Source organism: Sinocyclocheilus anshuiensis, unplaced genomic scaffold (assembly GCF_001515605.1).
Source record: "Sinocyclocheilus anshuiensis isolate Anshui unplaced genomic scaffold, SAMN03320099.WGS_v1.1 scaffold431, whole genome shotgun sequence".
NCBI lineage: Eukaryota > Metazoa > Chordata > Actinopteri > Cypriniformes > Cyprinidae > Sinocyclocheilus > Sinocyclocheilus anshuiensis.
In genome coordinates this window covers 795,039-807,538 of record NW_015551065.1, presented here as the reverse complement: position 1 = coordinate 807,538, position 12,500 = coordinate 795,039, and the positions used below count along the sequence as shown (strand labels likewise).

The 12,500-nt window shown below is 36.4% G+C and overlaps 1 protein-coding gene across 1 annotated transcript in view; it reads right to left on the bottom strand.

The window, feature by feature from the left end:
• The window catches only part of dlg4a (discs, large homolog 4a (Drosophila)), a 159,554-nt gene that overhangs the window by 38,439 nt on the left and 108,615 nt on the right, over positions 1-12,500 (bottom strand). The window contains exons 4-5 of the mRNA XM_016451930.1: positions 352-405; positions 1-36 (exon numbers count right to left, since the gene is read on the bottom strand). The exon at positions 1-36 is cut by the window's left edge and continues 15 nt beyond it. Of these exons, the coding sequence (XP_016307416.1) occupies positions 1-36; positions 352-405 (90 nt within the window). The remainder of the gene's footprint in view (positions 37-351; positions 406-12,500) is intronic.

The following is a 12,500-nucleotide window of genomic DNA, read 5'->3' as shown; positions in this document are numbered from 1 at the left end:
CTCTTCATATTCAATCTCTCCTTCTACTCCATTGACCTACAAGACAACACAAGCACAACGTCAGATCCTCTGAGACATGCATTATACAGTAACAGACATGCAAATATCTACATTTACTAACACCAGAGTTAGGGGCTTCTACAACATTCTTATTTAGTTATTACTTAGTGGGTTATGACGTTTTGGATAGGAATGTTGCACCCAAAACTGTGAGCTGCAACAATGGCACTGCGGGTGGCTGCCAGGGCATTATTATTAGCAATGTCAGGGTATTCTTGATTTGAGGTATCATTCATGTCTGCACCACTAATTATTTCTAGCTCTAAAGACTAAAACATGCATGATACTTACATAAGGTGAGCCATCCAATGTGTCTGTATTTACCACTACGGGTGGAGAGTTCGCCTGCAGGAGAAAAGAGAGAGAATGTTCATCACAGTGCTTATTAGACATAATGACTATGTCTGGAATACACCACGGTACTACTTGTACTTAATTTTCTGGACACTGTATGCATACTGTGCACAGTAAGCAACTTTTCTGTATGCATGCTGAATATCTTGACCTGCTACACTACTGTTCAAAAGTTAGTTAACATTTTTTAATGTTTTTAAAGTTTCTTTTGCTCACAAAGGCTGGATTTTATTTGACTGAAAATGCATACCAACAGTAATATTGTGAAAACATTATTGCAATTTAAAATAGCTAATTCTATTGTAAAAAAAAATGTAAATGTAATTTATTGCTGTGATCAAAACTGAATTTTCAGCATCATTACTCCAGTCAGTGTCACATGATCCTTCAGAAATCATTCTAATATGCTGATTTACCATTTCTGATTATTATCAATGTTGAAAACAGTTGTGCTGCTTTATATCGTTGTGGAAAATATAAATTTTTTTCAGCCATTATTTGAAATAAAATCTTTTGTAACATTATATAAATTTCACTTTTGATCAAATTAACGCATCCTCACTTAATAAAACAATTTCTTTCAAATAATAAAAGTAAAATTTTACTGGCCCCAAACTTTTATACAGTAGGCAGTCTAACATATATGCAGTATAAGCAGTAAACCAGTATTATGTTCAAAACAGTCCAGTTTTGCAGGTCTTTCCATTGAAAAAATGTAAAAGCCAACATCACATACATCTACTGATAAGCTGTACTACAATGTGCACGACCCTCTATTACAACTCATACACACTACAAGCTTTTACAGCTGTAACATCTGCTAGCACTTCTATTGGTTTCCAATAAACGTGATTAGAGACACACACACACACACAAACAAGCAGTAATGCCCTCCAGCTCAGTTCCAACCTACTGCCTTTTATTACAGGGCGCTGCAGCCGCCCACATGATCACATTAACACACACTCGACTACACACACTGTCAGAAACTCATTCAAGTGCTCACTGCCCCACGGCTTCGATTGTCAAACGAGAGACACATCTGAAAGAGATGAGCATTTCAATGCAGCCACAGGGCGAAGGAGTGTATGTGAGTGTGTGTGTGTGCGTGCGTGCGTGCTGTGGGTGAGCCATTCTGACCCTCAACATCTAACATGTAAACTAAACAACCATTTGTATGGCCAGGGCCGTTTCTAGGCATAGGCGAGCTAGGCAGTCGCCTAGGGCAATAAATTACATCTTAAATTAAAGCTGCAAGCAGCAATGAACGGGCCCTCGCACCCGGGCTCACCGCCACCCGGTGGCTTTAGGAAAACAGCAATCAGTGGGCAATATGCAATAAGTGGTAAATATAGGAGGAATATGTCAAAGTCATTTATATGTGCCAAACTTCCTGCTGCCAGCTGGTGGCGCTATGATTATAACTGGATGTTGGCATGTAGATGTCTTCGGGCTAGCACTTTTATTAAACATGTGAAGTCTGGTGCAGGTTGAACATGGTATGTTTGAGTTAGTGTAAAGCATGGCCTATCTTGTTAATAAAATTAATTTGTGTGAGATTTCTGTGTAAATTATGTGCAATGTCTTAGCCACTAGGGATTGTTACATAGGGCTATACAGGTAATAGGGATTTCGCCTAGGGCGTCAAATTGGCTACAAACGGCCCTGTGTATGGCTGTCCAGTCCAATGCACATGCACATCCTTCATATCCTGGGCTACTTCTAAAGACAAGTGTGTGAATTGCACATTAAAAAGTAGGTGTACTTCAAGTCTATATTAAAAAAACTGTACTTGCAGATAATATAATGTTGATAAAATGAAAGGCCACTTAACCCTTTAGGTGCCAGGGATTTTTGGAAAAATGCTGGATTTTGACATCAAGATTTCAAAAGATTGTGGCTTGAAAGGGTTTAAGAGAATCGTCACTACCTGTGTCACTGAACTTGCGACACAAACACAACAGAACCGCTAGATTTAAATCAGCACAGCCAGCGAAGGATGGAACGCAACTGTTTTGAACAAGCACACCTTTTTTAACAACCAAAAAGTGGCTGTTTCGTTGTCTGTTGAGGAAGTACAGACGTTCCTTTCGTTGATAGCAGAGGAGCGCATCCAGCGAGCTTGATAGGGCGACGTGGAATGAAAAAGTTTTTCAGGAGTCGCAGCAATAGAGGCGGTGCAACTATAACGACATGTGAATAATCCCGCCCACTCTAAAGCGGTACTGAACTGCAGTGGAAACGCAAACCGAGCCGAGCCGTGCCGTGTTGTACCGTACTGAGCCGTGCCAAGTCGTACCATGCAGTGGAAAAGCGCCATAACTGCACCGTGTACCGGCCACTCCAGGCAAATATTCCCCTTCAGAGTCAGAATTGGCGAATAACATTTGCAACACATCCTCACGGTACAACTTTTTATTAGCCATTTGGCGATTTTCTCTCACAAATCTCACAATTTACTCGCACGCTATGAACTGAACTGCTTACGCATCAATGACACGATAGCTCACTTGCTCTGCTATTTCCTTGAACATTTTGAATAGGAACGTGATGTAATTTTGATCTAGAATCGAAGTCCTACATGTCTGCCATCTAGTGGTAGGGAATATAAATGAGATATTACACCATATTAGGAACTACAGTCTATTTTATTAAGTATGACGTCTTGTCGCAATTTTTCTAGTGGTAGGGAATACAAATGAGATATTACACCATATTAGGAACTACAGTCTATTTTATTAAGTATGACGTCTTGTCGCAATTTTGCGACTTTGGCACTTAGATGGTTAAGTAAAGACTTTCACTTTCACTTTGGTTACACTTTATTTTAAGGTGTCCTTGTTACAGTGTAATAATACATTTAAGTACTGAGTAATATTAATTAACTACATTTACTTACTGTATGGTTGGGGTTAGGATTAGGGTTTGGCTTAGGGTTACTTTCATGTAATTATGCATAATTAAGTTATTAATAGTAAGTACATGCAACATGTGTAACAAGGACACCTTAAAATAAAATGATACCCACTTTCATGACAGTTTATTTTAAGGTGTCCTTGTTACAGTGTAATTATACATTTAAGTACTGAGTAATATTAATTGACTACATGTACTTAGTGTTTGGCTTAGGGTTACTTTCACGCATAATTAATTGTTATTATAATAGTAAGTACATGCAACATGTGTAACAAGGACACCTTAAAATAAAATGATACCCACTTTCATGACAGTTTCTTAACACTTAAGTGCACTTTTAAAAGTTAAGAGACATTTTAAATGATGTTCAAATTTTTTAAGAGACATTTCAGTCATTTTTAAACAATCTTTTGTCAGTTAATTTGAACTAATTTGATATTACATTCAATATTTAAATGTACAGTGCCCTCCATAAGTATTGGGACAGTAAGAACAAAATTGCTCTGTTTGCTGTGGAGTCAGTAAATAGTAGTTATTATGATCCACGTTATGTCATTTTTTTTGATTGATGCCCTAAGGGGGAGGGTCAAATGTCAAAGTCATCAATCAAAAAAAATGACATAACGTGGATCATAATAACTACTGTAAATCTTTAAATATGATTAAAAACAAGCAACAGCTTTAAGTTCAGTTGTCCCAGTACTTATGCTCACATCAGATAAGGGGATGAAACTCTAAAAGTGCTGTCCTTTTTATTTGGTAAAACATGTATTTGTTGAAACACCTAATAATAAAATGTGACAATCTATAGTTTTGTCCCATATTCATATTTTAATCATATTTACAGATGTCTTGACTACACAGCAAACAAATTGTTTTTCTTTACTGTCCCAATACTTATGGAGAGCACTGGACTAAATTGCAACTTCATTGTTACAAATGTGAAATTACAAATAATACATGACATGCCATTCAAAAATTACATTAGAAATGACATTTAAGTATATTTTAGTTTACCACAAATGCTTGTCAAAACATTCAGCAGTACACTTCAACCGTATTTTAAAGACAATAATTAATTAGTCATTATAAAATTACATATAAAGATGTAGCCTACTTAAGTCCTGCTTAAGTGAGTTTAAAAAGTACTAACTCTATTTAATATAAATTTTAACTATAATACATTTTCATTTAATTGTAAATAACATGGAATTAAGTGTCTGAAAATATTAGTTTGCACATGAGTTTATTTTTTTTTTCAAGTATATTATTTCTGTAATATGTGCTCTTTTTGAAAGTATATAGAATTTTCATATGAAATAGAAAAGGTACAAAACAGTATGGTACCATATACTATAATGTGGTGGTATCAGATAATACTTTGGTATTTTGATATATAATGGTATTCATTTCATAGGCCATGGTGCTTAAAATGTTACTAAAAACGTACTTCAAAGATTAGCACAGCATTACCATCACATACGATCGAAAACACAATTTTATTACAACTAATATACCGCCGCATACTTCATATGATCCATTTTACAATGGAACACCATACTGGCTTTATTCTCATGTTTATTGCGTGGTTTATAATTGAAATCTCCAGTGCTAACCCACTGTAGACTTTCTGCAGCCCACCAGATTTACTCTCTTTACTGAAATCTTGAATGACGAACAGATAGTATTTTGGTACAATAGCCAGAGCCCTGCGCATGGCATGCAGAAGAAAAAAAAAAAGATGGCCACAAATTAAGATTTAATTCCCACAACTTATTACTTTGAAGCCATGCTTTACCAATTGGTTCCCTCGTTTGAATAAAGTTAAATAGTGACAATAGTTTAAAGGAATAGTTCACCTAAAAAGGAAAATTTGCTTGTTACAATGTTTGTATCTTCATGGGAACAGATTTGGAGAAATGTAGCATTACATCACTTGCTCACCAATGGATCCTCTACAGTGAATGGGTGCCGTCAGAATGAGAATCCAAACAACTGATAAAAACATCACAATAATCCATAAGTAATCCACACCACTCCAATCAATCGGTTAATGACTTGTGAACCAAAAAGCTGCATGTTTGTAAGTAACAAATCCATCATTAAGACGTTTTTAACTTCAAACCATTGCTTCTGGATAAAATACGAATCCTCTATGCATAATATAGCTTTCTCCAGTGAAAAAGTTGTCTCGTCTGAATCAGGAGAGAAATATGCACAGATTTAGTTCTATGATTTAGTCCTTTTAAAATGTATTAACTTTAAATGTAAAATCAAATCACTAGTTAAAATTATAATATAAAATATTATAAATAAACTATAAAATTATAATTACGTTACCCATGCTTGTTAGTCAACACATCAATAAGTATACTTCTTTAAAGCATGACAAAGGAAGAACTGGTCCAAAATATGCCAAATCTCTAAATGTCTTCAGAATTTTGCACTCTTGACCAGTAAGTAACTCACAGCACAAAACAAACTGTGACACACCAGTTGAGAAGCATATGGCATGCAATGCTAATTACCACAGACAGCTATTTTAATGTGTCCCTCAGCACATATAAACGAATATCAATCACGTTTACAGTAAATACACTTACACCGGAATCCTACCAGTAAATGGAATAAATGTGTAAAACTCTCACACTTTTCAAACATATTGAAACATTGCAAGAGGCTGCTTTGATAAAATAAAATAAAAAGCTAAAAAAGTAAAGTCGCTAACTTCCACTTAGTATCCATGCATGACGTAATCTGTAAAGCACTGTAAAGCACTTCTGACATGGTGCAAACACCACCCACAGGAATTATGTTGCTAACACAACAAGACATTCATTCATCCACCTGGAAATGCCGTCCTCAAAGAACACACATTTTACTCAAGAACTCATGTGAGCACATTAATAAAATATGATCTTCATGTTTTTGCTTTTAAACCTTCTGGTTCACATGCTTTACAGAATTCCATGTGCATTTCCATGAGTTTACTGTTCCTTCACACACAAAAAATATATATTTTAAAGAATGTTGGCAGGAGCTACTGACTTCCATACTATAGAAGTCAATGGCTACCGTCAACTGTTTGGTACATTCTTCAAAGAACGCAAACAGGCTTGGAACAACATGAGGATGAGTAAATGATGACAGAATTTTAATTTTTAGGTGAACTGTCCCTTTAAGAACTGAAGATGGGTAAGTGAGAAGCTGGATTGAATCTTGGTGAGTGGGTGGTAATGTTGTACTCTTCTCAGTCTCTCTCTCTCTCTGATCTGTTTTTCACTGGATTTCTCTGCACCTTATTCCCCCTCATCTTCCTATCAGCTCTCCCTCATTGGTTCTCTGGTTTCTGGTGATTTGTTGTGCTGCAGTAGTCTGTTGATTAGCATGAGAAGATGCTCTGTAGCTAAAGCATGAAATCAGCCTCCTACCCTCAAATCATTTTTTTTCTCCTTCTCGTTTCATTTAGCCTTTTCTGTCTGTTCCTTCATCAAGTTTTATTTCCCAACTCTCTATTTAAATGCTCTTTTTACAATAATAGTGATGACAATGATGGTAACAAAGACATAGATGTAGCAGACAAGGATTTCCACAATGTTATGTAACCAGAGTATTTCTATCTTGCTACAGGGAGAATGAGCACATATTCACTCACTAACACAGCCTCATGTAGGAGTCACATCTGACTCTCATGATTCAAAACATAACAAGACAATGATTAAATATAATTATCATTGGAGTTTTTTTTTTTTTTTTAAGATTTATTGATACACAAGGGAACTACATGTGTTTAAGCCATGAAAAGCTGAGCATTACAGTGATTTTGCCATGTTTGGTGTGTTTTAGGGGTCTTAGGCATGATGAGAGGCATAATTTTAATTTTCATGACAATTTAATTTCCCTTTGGGGATTAATAAAGTTTATCTAATTTAATCTAATCTAAAATAATTTATTATTAATAAGTGGAATAAACAACTTTTCCAGCATTAACATTAGCCTAACTTTAGGCTGTTTGTGATGGAATAGGATCAAACGTGTGTGTTTACAGTCATTTTGCAGCTGCTTTTGAATATTTAATTTGGAGTAGCATATATGTTAATTTATAAATGTTTCTCCTATCACATTTTATTTGATCATTTTCACTTACTACAACTTTAAGTAAACCATTAGATTGATTTATCCAACAGATTTACTATATCCCACAATGCAATGTGCTCACAATGACTTTTTATTGTTCTGTGTGGCAAATAAACAAACTTTTTATCCAACAAAATTGGCAAAATAACTGGATCACATGACACTGTAGCATACTATGTTTGTAATGTTTTCTGTTGCACATTTTTATTTATTTTATTTATTTCAAATAAATCCTATTCTTTTGAAATTGATATTTAACAAAGAATCTTATTAAACTGTATTATGATTTCCACAAACATATGAAGCAGCACTGTTTTTTTCACTGAACTGTTTTTATCATTGATAATATTCAGAAATGTTTCTTGAGCAGCAAATTAGCATATTAGAATGATTTCTGAAGGATCATGTGACACTGAAGACTGGAGTAATGATGCTGAAAATTCAGCTTTGCATCACAGGAATTAATTTTATTTTTAAATGTATTTAAATAAAAAACAGTTATTTTTATTTTATAATTGTAAAAATGTTTCACATTATCACTGTTATTACTGTACTTTTTATCAGCTTTGGTGAACTAAAGAGACTTCTTTCAAAAACATGAAAACTCTTGCTGTAAATGCTGACTGTTAGTAAAAGTAAAGCTGTACTGAAGGTCAGTGTTGTGGTGTGGAGATGAAGCGTTTGTTTGTGGGAGGGTAAAAACAGCACAGCTGTCTGCTGCTCACACTCGTCCTCTCATTATAAGAAACATCTGTTTATTTTTCCACATTCTCCAGCCTTGTCTCTTCACTTATTAAGACGGCTTGATAATTGCAACCTGCAATTTATCCATGTCACAGAAAAAGAAATAGACAAAAGAAAAACTTCTAGAAAAAAGTAAACACACTGAGGAGACATGATGTAATGCATGTCCATAAAAGCTGGTGTTGTGTGCTAAAATTAGTGTTTGTGCCTTTTAGCCTTCTTTAATGGGTAAACAAGGCATGTCGTCTTCATTTTGCTCTGTGGTCACAGACTCGTGCCTTCACTGACTGAACCTTATACTCTATAAACATAACAGACACACAGACACAAACAGGAATGCGTTTCCCGTACAACGACATAACTCGCTGATTGACCACAATAGTACGATGCATTGTTGTAGAAACGAACAAATTAATTCAACAATATAGGGCCGTTGTTAATGTCACACGCATGTGGTGGAGTAATAACGTCTGCTAAATAATTGATTCAAGATCTCTGAGATGCTGCTGTGTTCAACATGGCACCTGATGACTAATTTACAATTTTTTGTTCCTGTCATTTTGTTTTATTTGATGTTTGATTCATCACGGGTTCCCTCTTAAGTCATACTCCGGAATTCCCTTTTTTGCATGCGCATGTGCATTTATGCACATGTGCACTCTTCAAAAACAGTGCTTATTGAGGATGCACAAAAATATAGTTTAAATGCATATATATTTAGATAGAATGGAAGATACAGATTGCACTGCCTGTTAGATTGCTTATTGTGCCCAAGAGCATCATTTATTTGAGTCCATATGTCTTAGTAACAAGAAACTTTGCTTCTAACCACAGGTCGAGAGCTGTAGTTCCAACCACGTAAGTTTGCAACACTGTTTGCGAATGTTTGTTTGAACTATGGTTTCGGGAAACATCGAATCGTTGAAATATGTTGGTAACGACGGAACCTGTGACAATAGTTGGCTAACGCAGTCACGCCACTGGACGTTCTGTGTTGTGTTTTTCTCCCCATGTGCTCCCCGTGACCCAGTTTCTCCCTTGTTTGATTGAGTTCATTTGGTTCAGGTGTGTCTCGTCATTTTCCCTCGTTTAGTCTTGTATTTAAAGTGTTGTCAGTTCCTTTGTCCGGTGGTAATATCATTTCGTATAGTGGTTGTGTTCCTAGTTCTCTGAGTTCTCTGTGATTGAGTTATAATAAATGTGGTTTCCTGATACTGATCCTGCTCCTGCGTCATGCTCTTCACAGCAGCCACACGTGACAAACGCACTTTACAAAACATAATTTAAAAAAACAAATAAACATCTCAAAGTACAATGCAAGCGTCAAATTGCTACAAAATTAGGAAGGTGAAAAAGTAGAATAAAAAATGTACAAGGATAATAAATGCCCACATCCATATAAACATGTAATCACAGTAATTTTTTAATTTTTGCACAGGATCTGAGCTTTACGATGGATGGAGATTGCATCTGTTCCTCTCACAAATCAATCTTTTTTTAAAATATTAATTAAAATATTCATACTTTTTAAATCAGTCGTAATTTTATCATGACCATAAAATTCCCATGACCGTTGTGTCTGCATATTGATGCAAAAGGTTTCACAAAGGAGTGAGAATGTTTTGGCATTAAAGTATATTTTAGTCTGTCAGTATTCAATCGTACACTACACAAAGCAGCTACAGGAAATTAATGTTTCTACATTATAATTAAGAGTGATCTGTAATTACAAGGAAATTACAAGGAAACACTATTTCAGTCTTCCTACTTTCATGTAGAATTCCATGTTTCTTGCTATTTCTTTGTAATTATTTGTGAAATTTACAAGCAATTTCTGAATGAAAATTATTTATACAATTTTTATTGTAAATTTTAACTGTGTACATAATGTAAAATGGATTTGGTTGTCTGCCATGACACTTGCTGTGAGAAATGCGGCAAACGGAGTGATACAAATGCTGTAACTGTTCCCGTGACTGTACTTTGTGAATATCTCATAGTTAGAAAGACCTCTTAGTCAATCAGATTTGAGAACCAGAACAAACTGTTGTGTAATTGTAAATATTAAGAACATTTTGATTCACCATTTCATGATTCCTTTAAAGGGTTAGTTAACCCAAAAATTAAAATTAACCTGGGATTGACACCCTCGAGGCATCCTAGGTGTATATGACTTTCTTCTATCAGATGAATCCAATCAGAGTTATATAAAAAATTGTCCTAGCTATTCCAAGCTCTATCATTGCAGTGGGTGGGTGCTTCTGTTCAACAGTCCAAAACACATCAAATAAAGCATGTGCATCCATAATAAAACATGCCTCACACGGCTAAAGGCCTCCCGTAGCAAATCCATGCGTTTTTGTAAGAAAAATATCCATATTTTAAACGTAAAATATGGCGCCATCCAAGATGGCGGCGCAGTCGGACGCAGCGGCTACTCCGGGTCCCAAAAATGGTGTTTTTATGTCGTATGCCTGTATTTATGTAACACCGTGGTCCTGTGAGGCACGACATTTCGTTCCACTGTATGTCCCCACATGCAGCAGAATGACAATAAAGCTCAACTTGACTTGACTTGACTTGACTTGTAATAAACACTTTTCTCTCACTTCCGGTATCTGTCGTACGCGGAAGCCGTTCCGGCAGATGACGTAGGACGTATGCGTAGTGCGCGCCTCTGAGATATGCTAGTCTCATGAGTTTGTTTACAGGAGCAAAGGAAGCAAGGTTTCCTTACTTTAGCAAAGTAAAACCAGTCTCCTCTTGGCTTATATCGAAATCCTCTGACATTTTTATTTACAAATCCTTGGTTTGTACTTCTAATTTATGACCGGCATTTTGTTTTGTTCTCTCTCCGTGTTCGTCACTAATCACGCTACGCCGACGAACAAAAACACCCACCCACTGCAATGATAACGCTTGGAATAGCCAGGACAATTTTTATATAACGCCGATTGGATTCGCCTGAAAGAAGAAAGTCGTATACACCTATAGGATGCCTCGAGGGTGAGTAAATCACAGGCTATTTTCATTTTTAGGTGAACTAACCCTTTAAGTTCAAATTTAAGTAATAACTAAGTCTGGTGCAACCCTACCCAGTATATCTCAAAGATCTTCCTCTTCACTGTAACTGCAGAGTTTGCAGAGATTGACAAACTAGTGCAGACAACATGGCTACAGCCATACAACAAGAAGATGGAGAAACCCCCAAAGAATCCTGCTGAGAAGACCATCTCAGCCTGAAGTACCATGGAGTGATGAAGGTGACTGAGTCTTGCTGATTAAGCTAGTTGAGAAGCATCCACAACACAACAAATACTGGTGTCTTTATGATCGTATCATCCAAGACAAATTTAGTCATGCTAGTGAAATGCTCATACTCTGGCTTCACAGTTGCACCACATGTATTTCAAAGAAGTTGGGATCTTACCTGGTAATGTGCTACCAAATCGAAACAACAAGAATATTTCTACTGTATTGTAAGTACTGAGCACTAGTGGTGCCTAACATGTGTAGCATGGTATATGGAAGCATGTGTAATACATGTAATTTTCCTGGTCCAGACCTTAACTTCTGTCATCATTTCCTGTTCTTTCTCTATTTGTCTGTGCATATTATAATAATGGAATCATGGAATTGATTGACAGCCACCCAAACCAGAATTTTAAAAGCACTAATACATACATATGAAAAGTTCAAACCAAACAATTTACATAAACCACTTCAACCCATACTTTTATGTTTGATGCACAAATTCAGTACGGTATGCTTTACACTAAACTTTTTAAATGGGAACAGTTGCATAATCATACTTTGTTCTGCTTGACTGATTTTTTCAACAGTCCAGCGGTGGATTCATCTAGGTCTCAGCAGCCCCTTGATTTCACACAGCCTCACCTGAATTTAACTGTTATATTATATTACAACATTTTCACACCGGTATATAAACTTGTGACTGCGACAAAACCGGTATTACTGGACAGGACAGGACAGGACACCTCTGTCAAGCTCCTGAAGTTTGCGGACGACACTACAGTCATCGGCCTCATCAAGGACGGAGATGAGTCTGCTTACAGACAGGAGGTTAAAAAGCTGGCTGACTGGTGCAGTCTTAACAACCTGGAGCTTAACATGCTCTAAACTGTGGAGATGATCGTGGACTTCAGGAGGAACCCCCTGCACTCCCCCCACTCACCATCATGAACAGCAATGTGGCTGCAGTAGAGTCATTCAGATTGCTGGGCACCACTATCTCTCAGGACCTGAAGTGGGACACTCACATAGACTCT